Raw genomic sequence first — 16034 nt, forward strand, 5'->3', positions numbered from 1 at the left:
CATTTTATTTTTTTGCTCCTTTGTTTTATTCAAATTCTTTTGTATTTCTCAGATATATACACTTCAAACTATGTTCCTTGTGTTTATTTTTCACCAAAAATGCAAAAAAAAAACGAACAGACACCTAATATACAAAAAGTTGTAACAAACATTTGATAGATTGTCTTCAATACAAATTGTGCGGGTATAGGTAATACAAACACAAATAAAGTTGTAGTATACTTTTCAAACATAAAAAATCAAGGTAATAGTTAAGATTAACAGACACTATAAACTGAATGTACAATGGGCGTAGGTCTGATAATTAAATAAATTTGGAAAAAAAGTCATTGTCACAGACTTTATTGTCATGACTCATGACAATGTTGACAAGACAATTGCACTTTCTCGGATTCAGAGAAAAAGAGATAGAAACAGTTTGGTTCATAATGTGGAAATAAATACTGCATTAAAAACAGTGCTTTGTGAAAATAAAGTGGATTTCAACATATTGCAGTGCTTCTCTCAAGTGGTCCAATAAAATCTATCTATTGTTTGCAGTTGGCCAAAAAAACAATTTGGTATTGGCAACATTAATGGAATGGTGTAGATTATTTTAAACTACAAAAGAAAGTCAAAACTGTATTCGTCAAATTACTTAATTTAGTTAAAATTGCACTTTGGTTTATATCAGACTTGTATCATAAAACATATTCAAATGATCAAATCGAAACCATAAGTGCTTTTGATACTGGTGCTGGTGCATTTAGATGGCATTTCACTGAATACACCGGGGTTCTTTATCACCAAATGAGATTTTACATGGTCCTTTGCAACCTTAAATGTCACTGCTAAGAAGCTCAATCTGAGAAAAGAGAGATTTGGTTAAAATATGCTTTATTAAAAGAGAGATTAGTGAATATCTTTTGAAAAGAGAGATTAGTAATAATATTTTCCAAACCTTTCATAAAACAATATCTCTTTATTAGGTCAGTTGATTAACACCATTATGAGGTAACAATATAGTGTAACAAGTGAATATTGGCTATTGTATTAAATAGCTTTTTCATTACCACCAAACAATTAAAAAAATTGTGAAGAAGTTTCTCATTTTGATCATAATGTAATTATCTGTTTGTTAATCACCTTCTCTGATTACCAAAAAATCTATATAAAGCTTCCAGTAAGTAATGCATAAACAATTCTAAATGTAATATATAACAACCCTCTGTAGGTAGTGGGACAAATGCAGAGATGACTTACTGTGTCCTCTTCATCAACGCGGACATACTTGGAGCTCGCCCGCTTCCTGCTTACATCCTCCAGAGTGTCGGGAATCGGAAGGTTCAGGGTTTCGGGAAGAACCAAGCTAACTCCTGCTCCTAATAAACTTGCTCCTCCAAACACCAGGAAGGGTAGGGAAGCACCATAAGGAGCCTAACAAACATATCAAAATGATGAATGATTTTGAACTGTTTTATTAATTATAACATTATTTTCACCTAGTTTGTTATGTTTGTTTATTTATTCAAAAGTAATCTGTTTGTGAAGTAGAACTGACTATTCCAGTTAAACAACTCAAATCAGCCACTTGTTGGCAATTAAACAAACAAAATATTATTCAACCAATAATATAACACAGTTTTTGATTCAGCAAGCAATCATATGGCATGCATGATCTCTCAGTTCTAATTAAACAGAAACATCTGACTAATGTCTGAAAATATCTAAACGTCGAATTGAAGCGTGTAGGCACTAAAAATTTTTAGGGGGGAGAGGTGTCAAGTTACATTTGGATGCTAAAATAGGTCCAGGGGTAAAAAAGGTTGGAAACCACTGGTTTAGCAGGTTCTGCTAAAGCCCAGACCAAGAAACTTTTGAACAGTTCCACATACGTTTACATTACAAGTCAAGCGTGCATTCCTAACACTGGCGTAGAGTACGGGGGTGCGGGGGTGCCGCGCACCCCCGGCCTTAACCTTTGTATAACGTCAAAATCGCATCTTTGTTCAGGTTAGATCGGTTAATTAAAACGTTTTTCCAGCTGAACAAATGCACTTGCATTCACGCCATTGATCGAACAGACGTCGGTTGAAACGTAACAATTGTAATTGTTTCGTAATAAATGAGCATTTTAATGAAGCATAAACATGATTTATAGACTAACGTTTTAATATTATTTTTCGCAATAACTCTCTGCAATAAAAAATAAATATAAAAATAGTCAATAAATTGTTTCCTAAGTCGAGTTTAATGTCCTTTGGCAAAGTACTGCAACGGCCTAAACTTGATCCAAGGTGACCTAAGTTTAGGCGTCAACAATACATAGTCGCCTATATTTAAAACGTGAATTGCTTTATTTTTATTCCCCGCCGTAACACTTTTCTTTAAAGTTAATCGTTGTTGAAATTGCTGATTCGGTAAATCGTCCTTTTGTTACATCAGACGATATCAGACGCACAGCAAACGTTCCAATCGAACCCACAGAAATTGCGACAAGTGACTATTTGCAAATTAATGTGACAGAAACTACATGCTAAAGCACGTAAAAGGTGTCGTTATTTGGTCTTATACGGGTACAGATACTGTACATGGTATACGCATCGTATTTGGAATATCAAACGGCGCACCCCCGGTATTTTTTAAAACTCTACGCCTATGAATTCCTAAACATCATGTATATGCAGTGGTGGGATTCAGCCGGTTCATACCGGTTATATAAACCGTCTCACGAAATTTTATGAGATCAGCGAACCGGTTAGCATTACTGGTTACTGTCAATGGACATTTTGTAACAGAACCGGGTGAAAAATATAATTTGGTGATAGAACCAGCTGGCAAAAAAGTTTAATTCTACCACTGTGTATATGCAAAAAATATTTGGTGGTTTCTTCACCAAGAAAAAAATTGTATAAAATCTAAACTAGCCACCTTTAAAACAAGATCTCATAAATACTCACCAAATTCCTGACAAAGGGGTAGAGAATACCTCCAACCCTTGCACACACCGACGTTGTACCCATTCCAACATTTCTGATCACAGTAGGAAAAAGCTCAGATGCATAGATGTACACAATAGAGAAAGCAGCAGAGATTGCGAGCTTGCCTATCAGCCCCAATGCTAATTTGGTTGTAGATGTACCTAAAACATTATAAGCGTTGACTTAAAATGTGCACAGCCATTACACTGGTTTGAGTAAGCACCAGAACAGAACTAATAGTAAAACACCATCAAACTTTCTACTTACAGCTAGCTACTGCTTATTTTTGAAAGAATGCATGTTTAAGACATTGCACAAAGATTTTATTTTTTATTTTTATCATAAGAATTATGTTTCAGAGGTAGTGTTTTTCTGACTTTGAAAACTTCCTCATTTCTACATTTTACTGCTTCGAACAACGTTATTAGGTGGAAATTTTTATTTTCTTAATAAATTTACCTGATGGATCTGCATGCATAAACATGATAGCTATGCATGCGAACCCAGTCAACACCAACATCCAGAACAAAGTTCTCTTTCTTCCAGCCCTGAAATATACCACTAACATAAAAACAATACACAAAAAAGTGATCAAAAAAATTCAATGCATTTTAAACTGACGTTACACCTGTATCAACATTACCATGTAAAATAAAATAAATAATTGCCAAAAAGCCTATTTTGTGAAAAGGGTACATTTAAATCAGTACAAATAAAATTGACATTTTATTGCACTGTTTCCGTATCTATGTAATTCTTAAAATTAACAACCACACCCTTTGTGGATTATGGAAATTATTTGTAAGTTAGCAGTATTTTGGACTTACCATGGCCGATCAATAAGAATTCCACACAACACATATGATGGAAGTTCGACAAGAGCTGATAAAGCCAAACTCAGGTAAATATTCGGGTTCAATTTACCCCCGGTTAATCCATAATAGGAAAAGCTGCACACAAACCTAAAACAACAATATTGGGTTTCACAACAAAAAACGCAGATCCACATTTAAAAGCAACAAGTTTTATCTGCTATCAGGGCTCATGTATTGAACTTTGAAATTTGTTTTAAGTGGGCCAATTGCTTCATACGTGTGATTTACAGTTCATTAAACATGTCTGCAAAAACCGAGACTATTTTTTTACCAGAAACAGAACAGCTATTGCCGAGATTGCCTTATATTTCATCACTTGCCAATGCAGTAAAAAAAGCACACAAAATGCCAATAATAGCAGATTTCAAAACAATACATTGCACCCAACATAAGCTGACCATAAGTCCATGTTTTTTTCAATGCTGTAAATTTGAAATTATTTCTTTCGTGTTGTATAGACAGTATAATAGTCCTTACCAGAGATAACACATTGCGATTGTCCTCACAGCTATTTCCTTGAATGAGAACAAGTCCCTTACTGTATATTTTTTGGCCTTTTCATTCTTTGAAACTGCTTTCGGGGCAAGGGTAATTAAATCACCTGCACACATCAACAAATGTTAGAACCATAAATTTATTGATTAACAACTGGATGAAATAAAATATCAGGACAAACTTTAATAGCATAAAAAGAACTTAAAAAATGTGTTTAGGCTTATAAAAAAGTAAGAAATTTTGGAAAAATGAGAATTAACATTGTCAGATGCCATATGCAATGACAGGTTGTGGAAAGTTCGGTTTAATGGCAAAATGAGTAGCTTTATTACTGGGAACTAAAATGACAGGAAATGCTTACTGTGCATGACATGCAATATGTCTGAGGCAAAACATTGTTAGTAAATTTCATATCTGTGAGTCAATAAATTTTTGTAGGTCCCTAAAAAATCCTACAACCAGACATAATTTTATGTTTAAACAGCTGTGGAATATAAATTAAAGACATCTGTTGTGTCTTGTGAAATAGAATAAAAGGAAAAATTCAATAAAACCATTACTTACACTCTTTTGGAGTTCTTCCATTATATTTTGCAATATATCGCAGAACTTTTTCCGCTTCATTTGTTCGCCCTTGTGAATAAAGCCAGCGCGGGGATTCAGGAACATAACTAAAAAATATATTTTTAATATCACATTATTTCTTCCCATGAGAACAACAGACTAAAAACTAATAGCAAAGTTAAGACTAACTTAGATTCCTCAAATACTCAATGACATTACATTTTTTTCTAGATACAACAAACACAGAGTAGGATGATTCGAATATTATTTCCTGAAATTACCTTGTAACCAAAATCCATATATTACGTGAACATTCTTAAATGACTTGACGGGGAAAAAATATTGTTCAAAAACCTTAGTTCTCTAACAACATATTACAAAAAAAAATTAGTTATTTTGGAAAATAAATAGATCAAGCCAAATTTTCAGCCACTACATCTTAAACTACAAAAATGGTCTGACAGTACTGCAATGAATCACTACTCAATGGTGGAATTTAAATCAGATTGTCATTTTTGGTCAGTGGTTTAAATTTTGCTGCAGCTTGCCAGCTAAGTAATACTTTGTCATGTATAGAACACCAACACCAGCCATTGATATTTACAACCAATAAGCTCATGTAAAAACACCATTGTTCCTGTGGGAAAGGACACACACTGTGTAAAATTAAAAAAAAACTTACAAGTAACCAACACAGAGCAAAACTCCAGGTAGAGAAGTGACAAGACATACATCTCTCCAGTTTGGTACCTGACTTCCGACAAGAGCAAGCAGAGCGATACCACATGCAAACATAGCTGGTAAAATGTTTCCTGCAGCCAAAATATGTTAATGTCATGTATACACCGTGTAGGTAAATATATATTACTGTTAAAAAAAACATAAATTCACAACTGGGATCAGCCCTGAAGCTTCTATGCAGACCAGCGATCATGGTACACTCATATATAAATCACAGTGTGTCAGGCCCATTGAGGGCGCCATACCGAATCAGCCGGTCACCAAGCATTGACCACCATATGGCAAGGCATAGGCTAGAAAAAGATACCCTGTGGTGGGATTCGAACCCATGACAGGAGTCTATATATTATTGTATTATACAATGCCACTATTCACTTTGTACTTTGGTTTAGTAAATTTCACACTCCAATTGACAAGTACACAACAATTCAAAACTGAACATTCACAGTTCAGTAGAGCATAACAATTGATATTGTTTTCCAATGTTAAAGGTTGGCTCCTAAAAAATTCTCCAAAAATGTATAAAACACTGAAATCATCCGAAAAAATAACTTAGCTACCTGTAATGGTCCAAACTGAAGAGCCCAATAACTCCTGTACAAGCACAAAAGACACAAGGACAGTTCCGCCTTGGAAAATTCCAGCCACAAATCGAATCAGGGCATATATCTGATAGCTGTTTGCAAAAGCACCAAGGAATGTAGTGAATACTAACAGACCAAAAACTGAAAAAGAATGTGAACAGTTGACCATCTTAATACTGCTACAGTTACAGTCTGTTTATAGACTAAAGCGTTTTATCTGTAAGCATAATTTACACATACATACACCATTAATCATGTAAAAAGCTACCATAGTTTAAATGTTGACAAACTAATTTTTCTAGTATCTTATGTATCAACCGAAAAATAATATGGTTGTCACACATAAGTACATGATAAAAGAAAATGAAATTTTAACATGTTGTGTTTTTGAAATAAATTCTGACCATGAATATTGTGAACAAATGTTTTCACAAGTAAAATTGTGACATACCTTTATAGAGAACAGCTTTTCTGCCAAAAGTATCAGACAACTGTCCAATTATCATGTTTCCAACAAGAACGCCGCCCATAAACACGGACTGTGTTAGATCAACAATCCACATTTTATCAAATAATCCCCACTGTAAAGCAAATTATTTTGTTACCAAATTAGACTCCTTATGAATATTTTTGGACTTTAAATTATATCAAAGATTAATATGGTATTGACAACCTGTCATTAGCTGGAAACAGATACAAGTTATAAAACATTGGGTTACAATTATAATATGCATGCCAGGCCCATTAAAGGCATCATACTGAATCAGCCGGTCAACAAGCAAACCCAGGACAGAAGTCTTTCCGGAACTCTTTGATGGGTTACAACTAGTTTTAAAAAGTACATTTAAATAATAGTCTCTATTCAGTGCTTATTAATATTTTTAGTGTCATGAAGCCTGTATGATTTGCTAAAACATAAATATTTATTTTGATAACAATTGCACAAAAAATAGAAACATGTATTGTTACTACCCTGTAGCAAATTAATCTAGTTTAATCATGTCACAATTTGTATATGGTGCAGTGTTGAGTGGTAGGAAAGGTTTACTTCACCAATAGGACAAACTACTGCGCATAATAATGCATAACAAAGCATTCTTCTTAAATTCCTATGCCAAACATCCAGAATCTTTGTGCCAACCTTGGAGCTTAGGGAATCATGTATATATGTGTAACTGGAGAGTGAAGGCTCCACAACCTTGAGTTGAGTTGAGTTTATTTCGCCGGTGATACAAATCGTAGCAGCACAATTGCGCTAAAATATTCACCAAGCCGGAAATAGCTGCGCAACATTGGGACGTTATAAAGAGTGACAAAGGTAAGGGCACAATTGGTGGAAAGATGATAAACGCGCTGCAGCTACACCGTTACTTAAAGCATTATGTGGCAGGGACTCACATCAGAGGGTGAGGTTGGCGCATTGGGACATCAAGACTGGGGGGGAAACGTTGGTGGAACCAGTCAGGTTGGGACCTAAAAGCTAACCACCCGTGTTAGGGAAAGAGGGTGGGGTTCAACAGGAAAAGAAACCACCAAAAGAAACCCTTGGTATGTTATGTAAAGTTGCACACCTTTGGCCTAAATAAAATAACTACCTCTGTTACAATAGTAGTAATTTGTGAGTGCATTTTTCCTCTTGAAGACGTGTTTAGTTGTGGTTTGGCCCCAACCACAATATTTTGAACCATTTGCAGTCCGAGGAAGACCTAAAAACATTTTTAAATGTGAGGTTATTGTTCATGGAGAACAGTTTGTAGAGTTCAACACAGTTGTTAAGTCTGATGAGTATTTATAGTACAAGTAGACATAAAAAAGTGACATGTTTTTTTGTTTAGAGGTTTTGTCAAATAATCATCCCATTATCAGTGATATAAGGTTCATATACACTTGAGTTCCATAAAGCCATTGATAAAAACGGTGTATACTGTATAGCAATGGCATAATTTTAAGCAAAGTATAAAGGACCTGCTTATGTGAAAAGTATAGCTGATAATGGCATGAGCATTTGCCGAAACGGCTGAACAATTAATATCAATTTAGGCTGTTATGTTCTGCACTAGACTAAATAGATCGTTGGATAGTGTTCCATTTATGGTTAAGATTCTTTTAAAATATTTCTTGTTAAAATATGGTTGTTGAGGATAAGTTCTCAATGGCTTAAGCTTGCCTTGACTTAACGTTTGATAAAAGAATAACGATTTGTGATGTACGCAGCTTTGCATAGCAGGGTCGCATTTTCAGTAGAACAGCAGAACCAGTCCACTTTTTTACGAATAAAAAATACAATTTATACTTACATGCATGGTCGCTAAAGATACAAAGAGAAGAAGCTGAAATTTTCCAAATGCACCAACGCGAAAAAAAGCTTGTTCCACGTCCATATTAATTGTCCTGTATCCACAGAAGAGCCAAATTTTGATGTTAAAACGGCAGAAAATGTGTGACGTGTGTTGACGTTTGTGTGCACTCAACCATTAACAGTAAAAGCATAGATTTAATATTTTTATTTTTATATTTAATTTAAAATTTATTTAAACTTGCTTCATCTTTGTCGTAATTATTTTACAGGTGTGAAGATAAATCATAACTGTTCAATCAGTGAAAAAGTGCTTACAAAAAAAACTAAGTTTCTTATTCATCATTGGAAAATCAAGGAAAGTCAAGAACAACTTTTTTGTCTAATAACTCCATCATTCATTTCAGTTGCAAAAGGCAAGCATAAAGCCTAATATTGTGGTTTAGATATAGGTGATCGTGTTGTGCATTTAAAGATATGGAGTTTTGTTCTGTAAAAAAAGATGTTTTTACAGAAGTTGTAATAGTTTTATTTAATCCTCGTTATAGGCTTTTTCTAATAAAATGAAGCACCAAGTAACATTTTAGAAACTGAATGCCTACACACAAAGCTTGTAATAGCTAAAAACTAGGAACAGCACCCCCAGTATTTTTAGGCACGAGTCGCCGCTGGTTTCATGAGCCGGAAGGAAGAGCACATACACACACACACAGGTTTTTCTAAACTGCAGTTTTTTACTTTAACAGAGTTTGTTGGTGATTAAATCATTAACAGTAAATAAGAAAGATATTTAAAAAAAATAATTTAAACCACTTGTAATGGTAATAGAAGCATTTTAGTGGATGTCCAGATGTGCAAAAACAATCACAAACGCAACGTTGTGTATTTTTCATACTGAAACACATGTTAGCAAAGAGCAAAATATACAGCTCTACTTCTGTTGCACGGCGAAAGTTTTTGGGATTCGTTCAAGTCAGCAATTAAATCAGACAACAACAAAAAAACGAACGTGGAATTTTAGCTCATGGAGCTTGTAGTCTACGAGCCATTTGTAATCATTAAAACCGACCAACTGAACAACTTGAATTGTTTCCTTATTGCCAAATGTTGATAGTGCGAAAATTTGAGCGCGATACAGCTTGGTTAACGTAAACAAGGCGATAAACTAGTGTCAGTTGCGCTGGTGACTCGTGTATGGACTGTGGAAATACGTTACCCCTATTTTAACTTGATGTTGCTTCTATCGAAAGAATGTGAGTTTCAGTAGCAATAAAGATTAAACTCTATTAAGCTAGTTAGATTGTATAGTGCACCAAATTATTTGATATGCCAGAAGAGCATCGTCTAGTTTATACATAAAACCCTGGCAGCAACAGTTTATGTAATATTTGTTTCTTTTACGTAAAGATTTTATTAGGTCCTTGGCCGGTTGTCAGTCAGGCGTGGCCTACAAATTTGGCACTCGAACCAATGAATTAACTGCCGCTGGCTGTAACAGTTTGTTTCGCAAACCTAATACGTTTTTTGTTCCGGTATGCGCGCAAGTAGTTACCACCGCCAAATATCGCCGGTGCACAAGTATAGGGATAGAGTTGACGATTAGGTAGCTTCATAAGGCGCAGGTCTTATTCTTGGCATCATCACACGCCTGGTAAATGTGTTCACACAGTTTTAACGAGTTTTCAATGTACCAGGTTCGTTCGCGTTAATTATTAGCCTGCTCATGGACAGGAACAAGTTGTTTTGTTTACATTTACACCGCGAAATGCAGCATGCAGTACCTTTAGTGATAACAAGTACTTTAAGCATTTTGTCTCAATCTGTCCGAACTTACCAATTGTCAAGAGAATTGAATGATTACCTGATAGTTTACCAGCTGTAACTATGACGCTTAAACGCGTGTGTGTTTATGTGTTTGCAGTGAAACCTCAGCATCATTTGTGGTACCAGGACGAAATAGGTGTAAGTTCGTTTTGCCATCATTTTGCCAATCATGTCTAGTTTGAGGCTACGTTACGAAGACAGGGTTGTTATAGTTACTGGTGGCTCAAAAGGCATAGGCGAAGGCATTGTTCGATGTTTTGGTAAGTATAAACAACCCTAATTAGCGTTCAAAACGAATGAATACAATGTAGCCTTTTCTGTATATGCTGGTTTTGGTAGCTCAGTGGCCTGACAGGGCAAAGTTCAATTGTCACAACTCTCAAACTTTATCCTGTTTTGTATATTTAAACGAAAATACTCCATATATCGTACCACTATAAGTTTTATACGATATTTATGTTACTCGTGAAATGACGTTTGTTTTGCTTATTTCCGGGTTACATACTTTTTAGTGCGTGAAGGAGCAAAGGTTTGTTTCTGCGCGCGCGGCACTGAAGCTGGCTTGAAACTGCAAGACGAGGTCAACAAATCCGGACCAGGGGAGAGCTTTTTTATCCAATGCGACGTGTCAAGTGATGATGATATCAAGGTGCTTAACTGAAAATCAATTAAAATCATATCTAACTTCAAATAAAACTTTGTAAATGCTGATAGGTGGTGTATAGAGCTAAATTATAAAAAACACAGCTCGAAATAGTAGGTTAGGGCCAAGTTTAGACTAAACTTAGGAACCTTCTAGCACAGTGGTTCTCAACCTTTTTTCTTTCGTGGCCTACTTTGATTGCAAAAAAATTCTGTGGCCCAGTAAATTTTTGAGATAGAAAGAAATCAACTATAAAATAGGTTCAGAACAAAAAACAAAACAAAAACATTCCTTCTCAATTCCTCCCCAAGCCATTATTATTGTAAAATTAAGTGTAGTGACACAAATGAAAGTAAATTCTTAAAAAAAGCTTTCTATTTGGTTGGTCTGTGGCCCAATCAAAATGCTTCCATGGCCCACTGGTTGAGAATCACTGAACTAAGCTAACCTAAATAAAAGAATCACTTTTTGATAAGGTACAATTTCTCTTATCGCTAACGTTTTAAACGCCACGTTTTATTTTGATGTGAGTTAAAGTGTTAGTGTATTTTCCAATGGTGTTATTATCGCTAACGTTTTAAACGGTCACGTTTTATTTTGATGTGAGTTAAAGTGTTAGTGTATTTTCCAATGGTGTTATTACATGTACACAATTAATTACCTGTCAACACTTTTGACACGCCCAATTGAAAATGTTGAAATTTAATTTTGACTCCCCGTGTCAAAGAGTTTGTCAACAAAATTTTGTTCCGAAGAAAGTCGTTGACGAGACGGTGAAAAGATATGGAACCATTGATTGTTTGGTAAACAATGCGGGACAGCACCCCCCGAGCGAAAGGATTGATGACGTCACAGCTGAACACGTTCGCAATTTGCTCAACATAAATGTCGTCAGTTATATTCTATTTGCCAAGGTACATAAACTTAAATTACTGAACAAAGTGTTTCATCGTGGCAAGAATGTTTTACGATCACTGTTGTTAGCATTTGTGAGTTTTTTTGTTATACTGTGACGTCAAAATGTCGTTTTACATGGGTAAAGTACGACTTAAGGCTTAAATTTTAAACTATATGACGATTTTAATTGGGAATATAAAAATAAAAGTTTAGAATAAGTATTAATTTATAAGAAGAGGCGATTAAAATTAGTACAGGATAATTGGTTTAAACATAAAATGCTGGCTTTTAAATTTCAGAATACTATTTCTATGTCATATTTTTAACTATTCTTTTTCTCGTGTGTTTAGTATGCATTGCCACATTTACGGAAACGACAGGGGAACATTATCAATCTGACGAGCTTGGTAGCATCAATGGGACAACCTAATGCTATTCCATATGTTACTACAAAGGTGTGAAACAATAGTTAATTTGTATGTAGAAACTTTTTTATCAAATGGACAAGATAGCAAAAAGATCGGTTTTATGTTGTTGCTGTTTGACTTACACACTCCTTTCTTTTCTATTTGAATAAGGAAAGGAAGATGCCAGTTAGGCTAAATAAATATATTTCATAGAAATTCATTGACTGATTTGTTTCTTGGAAAATATTTTCAGTCCTTTCTTTTCTATAGGACTGCTTGCGAAACAATAATGTTTTGCATATAAATCCTGTAGCACTATTAACAACCCTATTTTTGTACTCGTTCACTTAAGGGCGCCATTCTGTCGATGACGAAAGCAATGGCAATCGACGAAGCGGAACATCACGTGAGAGTTAACTGCATCAGTCCGGGCAACGTTTGGACGCCGATGTGGGAATCTGAGGCAAAAAACTCATCGAATCCGGTGGCGACGAAAGAAGCAGGCAGACAAGCACAGGTAAGATACATATTTGCTAGGCCTACCGTACGTCCTCTTTTTGGAGGACATGTCCTCCTTTTTAACGAAAAGCAAGTTGTCCTCTAAGGACAATAAAAAATGTCCTTTTTTTTCAAATGTCCTTTTTTTAATTTTCTGTACTTACTAACTGTATAAATAACAATTGTGCCGTTAAAAACGGCCAAAGAGTATGAGTTGTGGTCATTGTTAATTTGAAACGATTTATAGTACGTTAAACTTCATCCAAATTGGACATAGATAAAAATTGTCTGCGTTTCGTCAAATATCTTTCATTTTCTTGGGCTCAAAAGTAAGTGTTAATATTCTTTGTCGGTAATGTGTCCTCCTTTTGCTGATGAAAATATAAACATGGTAGGCCTAATATTTGCACAATGCATAAGACTTTGCAATTCGAACAGTGCACTGTCTGCAGCTTACTTATTCACTTTTTTCGAATTCTCTATTCCTGGCAGCTTGTTGGGAGATACGGAACACTTGAAGAATCCGGCAATTTGGCATTGTACATTGCTGCTGAAGCCACCTTTACCACTGGAGTTGATTTCCTTTTAAGCGGAGGAGCAGAACTGAGTTACGGAAGAAAAACAAGAATGCCGGAAGACCAGTAAATCCACGTTACGAAAGGCTGCGGAAAAACGGAAAATTAGTTAATTTACGAAATCAGCAATCAATGCAAAAGTGTATTGTAGGATATCTCGGAAAAATTGAATGATTAGTTTATTGGCCTACTGTACCTGTATCAATAATTTTAAATTACTTTTGCACTTGTTACTGTCGATTGGTTTTAGGTGTTACACTGTCCGTATTTTTTCTGTTATAATGGACATTTAATCGAACACTTTTAGTTTATGTGGTTGGGTGTTGTTATATTGTTGCAACTCTTTGAATATTTTTTGTGATTTACGAACTATTTTTCCCTTTGTCCCAACATTATGAAATAAAAATTGACTCGTTGACGCCTCAAGTGTCACACCTGATCCTGTTACAAGCTGTCGTATTGTTTCACAATTTTTCACAAAGAAACACTGACATAGGGGGTTGGGTGATACAAGGTTGTTGTAAATAGACATGTGGAATGGGCTGCCCTTCTGCTATGATAGAATTGGCTGTTGCGAAAGTAGTATTTACACTAGAAGTATGGCTTTTAGTTTTGCAAAACGTCACAAGTAATCAGTTCAGGATATAGTTTTGCTTGTATACTACGTCATTAATATGAGTGTTTAACATTTTTAAGCAAGAATGGACCTAGACGTTATAGTTTTCTCGAAACAAACTTATAAAGATAGATAGATAGCGTGTTCATACAATACTGCATCGGCACAGCAAGAATATTTATTTAGCGTAACTGTGATAACAATTTGTAATCTGTTCGATTTTAAACTCGTCAATATCGTTGAATATAACAACACTTTAAACCCTCAAAAGGTCACATTTGTTCACTAAATTGTTCACAAAAATATATAGGTAAGATATTTAGTGTCTAGTTTGATGACTATTCATTGGTTTGGACTTTTTTGTTGTTGTTTTTAATGTAGACTTTGTCGCTGAAACTGGCAAAAGTACAATAATTAACCTTTTGAGACGAAAGGGATGTCGTCATCACAGCAAATACTTTTTAAGCGAGAACTCCAACCTATACCTGGTGTCAAAATATCCAATGCTGTACAGTTTCACGGCACAGGAAACCTGAGCACTGGGTGCGACGGCGACGCTCTGTATTTAGACAAAAGCACGAAAAACTGGCGACGTTGGGTTTACTTTAAATGCAAGAAAAGAATTCCGGACCTGTGTACCAATGTGTATGGCAACAAGTTGTTCATTGAGAGCATCGAGAGAGCCGCTATTGCTACGGAGGAAGGACGAAAATCAGTAGCTGAAGATTTGTTCCGTAAAGCAATGGAAAACGCCGAAGAACAATTTGCAAATCCAAGATCTGACAGTGCCGAAGCCTTAGACAGGTATGTTAAACTTAGTGGTTAAGGCATAATGACATTTTTGGTGCAAATGATGACGTAATTTCTACGTCATAGACTGGGTGAGGTGTGCTTACGACGTCACGAGACAAGCAAGGCGATCACGTGTTTCGAGTACTCGCTGCACATGCGCAGATTGATCTATGGAAAGGAGGCGAACCACGAGCGGATACTTCAATCTCTCGTGTACCTCGGATGTGCTTGGTCAAAGTACGAAAATATGCACAGGTAGGTTTATTCATTCTTAACTATTTTGTCTAAAATACAGGAACTACCAAGATGTCTTGTTAGCAATTACGTTTTACCGCTAACGTTTCAACAGCTGCTACTTTAACGCATGGTTTCTGTGCTGGTGCAAAAATAATTCTGTATCTGCTACGACATAAGATAATAAAACAAAAGTTAAGATGGAAGTTTGAGTAACAATCTTTTCAATTAAACAGTATGCTCAATATTTGAACTAAAACAATTTAATGTAAACAGTTGAAATAGTGGTATTTTGTTAGACCAATAAAAATGTTTCAACTGAGTTCCCAGCTGACTGTTGATGCTAAATAACGCGAAAAACAAATGTATTTTTGGTTTCAGGGCAATTATTGTTTTTGAAAGAGCCCTGCTGGTTGCTAAGGCGCTTGCAGAAAATCACGTGACTAACAACCAGAAAGTGCAAGTCGCCGAAATTCTACACAATCTTGGAACTTGCTGGGAAGCACTAAGGGAGCACCATACCGCTCTCAAGTGTTTTGAAGAAGCGCATGCAATTCGCCACAAGGTGGCCACACCCGAAGTGTGCGTCGGTGCTCACGTGACTCCACATTTTCTAGGAAATTCAAGTTTTTATTGATTATAAGAAGCGATGTGTATGAGTACGGTTTACCACAGTAAGACTGCCATGTACTGCAGGAATTTGTGTGGCTTTGGACAAAAATAATTTTTGACAAAAGTTATTTTAGCTTCTTGCATTTTCATAAACTTTGAATTTTATTTGTCATGGTTAATATACGATACAGCCAAACTAAAGTTTTAAACATAGCCTATTGCGTCTAAGAGATTATTAGTTTTTCATTACGAATATCTTGCGTAGAATTGAAAAAAAAAAAGAATTTTAAAGTCAAAGTACCCGTAGTAACACAAGTTCAAAATAAACTCAATCATTAAAATAAATCAGTAACACAAGTTCAAAATAAAGCAAATCAAAATTCTGATTTAATCCTGTTTTTCTATCGCACCTACGCTAGTC

At 35.4% G+C, this 16034-nt stretch overlaps 3 protein-coding genes across 3 annotated transcripts; 2 read left to right on the plus strand and 1 right to left on the minus strand.

Moving 5' to 3' along the window:
• Nucleotides 1–68: 68 nt before the first annotated feature.
• Nucleotides 69–8680, minus strand: LOC145238488 (solute carrier family 22 member 15-like). Its single transcript, XM_080101683.1, has 12 exons — nucleotides 8517–8680; nucleotides 7815–7925; nucleotides 6671–6800; nucleotides 6196–6360; nucleotides 5577–5706; nucleotides 4895–5001; nucleotides 4313–4436; nucleotides 3788–3922; nucleotides 3420–3508; nucleotides 2940–3121; nucleotides 1243–1416; nucleotides 69–844 (listed from the first exon to the last, which is right to left on the minus strand). Exons 1-12 carry the CDS (start codon nucleotides 8598–8600, stop codon nucleotides 818–820), a joined length of 1458 nt encoding a protein of 485 aa, XP_079957809.1. The 5' UTR covers nucleotides 8601–8680; the 3' UTR covers nucleotides 69–817.
• A 451-nt stretch (nucleotides 8681–9131) lies between these two features.
• LOC145238489 (L-fucose dehydrogenase-like) lies at nucleotides 9132–13798 on the plus strand. Its single transcript, XM_080101684.1, has 7 exons — nucleotides 9132–9228; nucleotides 10437–10599; nucleotides 10852–10988; nucleotides 11738–11896; nucleotides 12230–12334; nucleotides 12639–12803; nucleotides 13277–13798. The coding sequence occupies exons 2-7, from the start codon at nucleotides 10509–10511 to the stop codon at nucleotides 13427–13429; spliced, it is 810 nt and encodes a 269-aa protein (XP_079957810.1). The 5' UTR covers nucleotides 9132–9228; nucleotides 10437–10508; the 3' UTR covers nucleotides 13430–13798.
• Nucleotides 13799–14403: 605 nt separating this feature from the next.
• On the plus strand, nucleotides 14404–15638 carry LOC145237699 (uncharacterized). Its single transcript, XM_080100665.1, has 3 exons — nucleotides 14404–14779; nucleotides 14852–15022; nucleotides 15383–15638. The coding sequence occupies exons 1-3, from the start codon at nucleotides 14412–14414 to the stop codon at nucleotides 15636–15638; spliced, it is 795 nt and encodes a 264-aa protein (XP_079956791.1). The 5' UTR covers nucleotides 14404–14411.
• Nucleotides 15639–16034: the final 396 nt, after the last annotated feature.

The sequence above is a fragment of the Phallusia mammillata genome, chromosome 7 (assembly GCF_965637545.1).
Source record: "Phallusia mammillata chromosome 7, kaPhaMamm4.hap1.1, whole genome shotgun sequence".
NCBI classification, from domain to species: Eukaryota; Metazoa; Chordata; class Ascidiacea; order Phlebobranchia; family Ascidiidae; genus Phallusia; species Phallusia mammillata.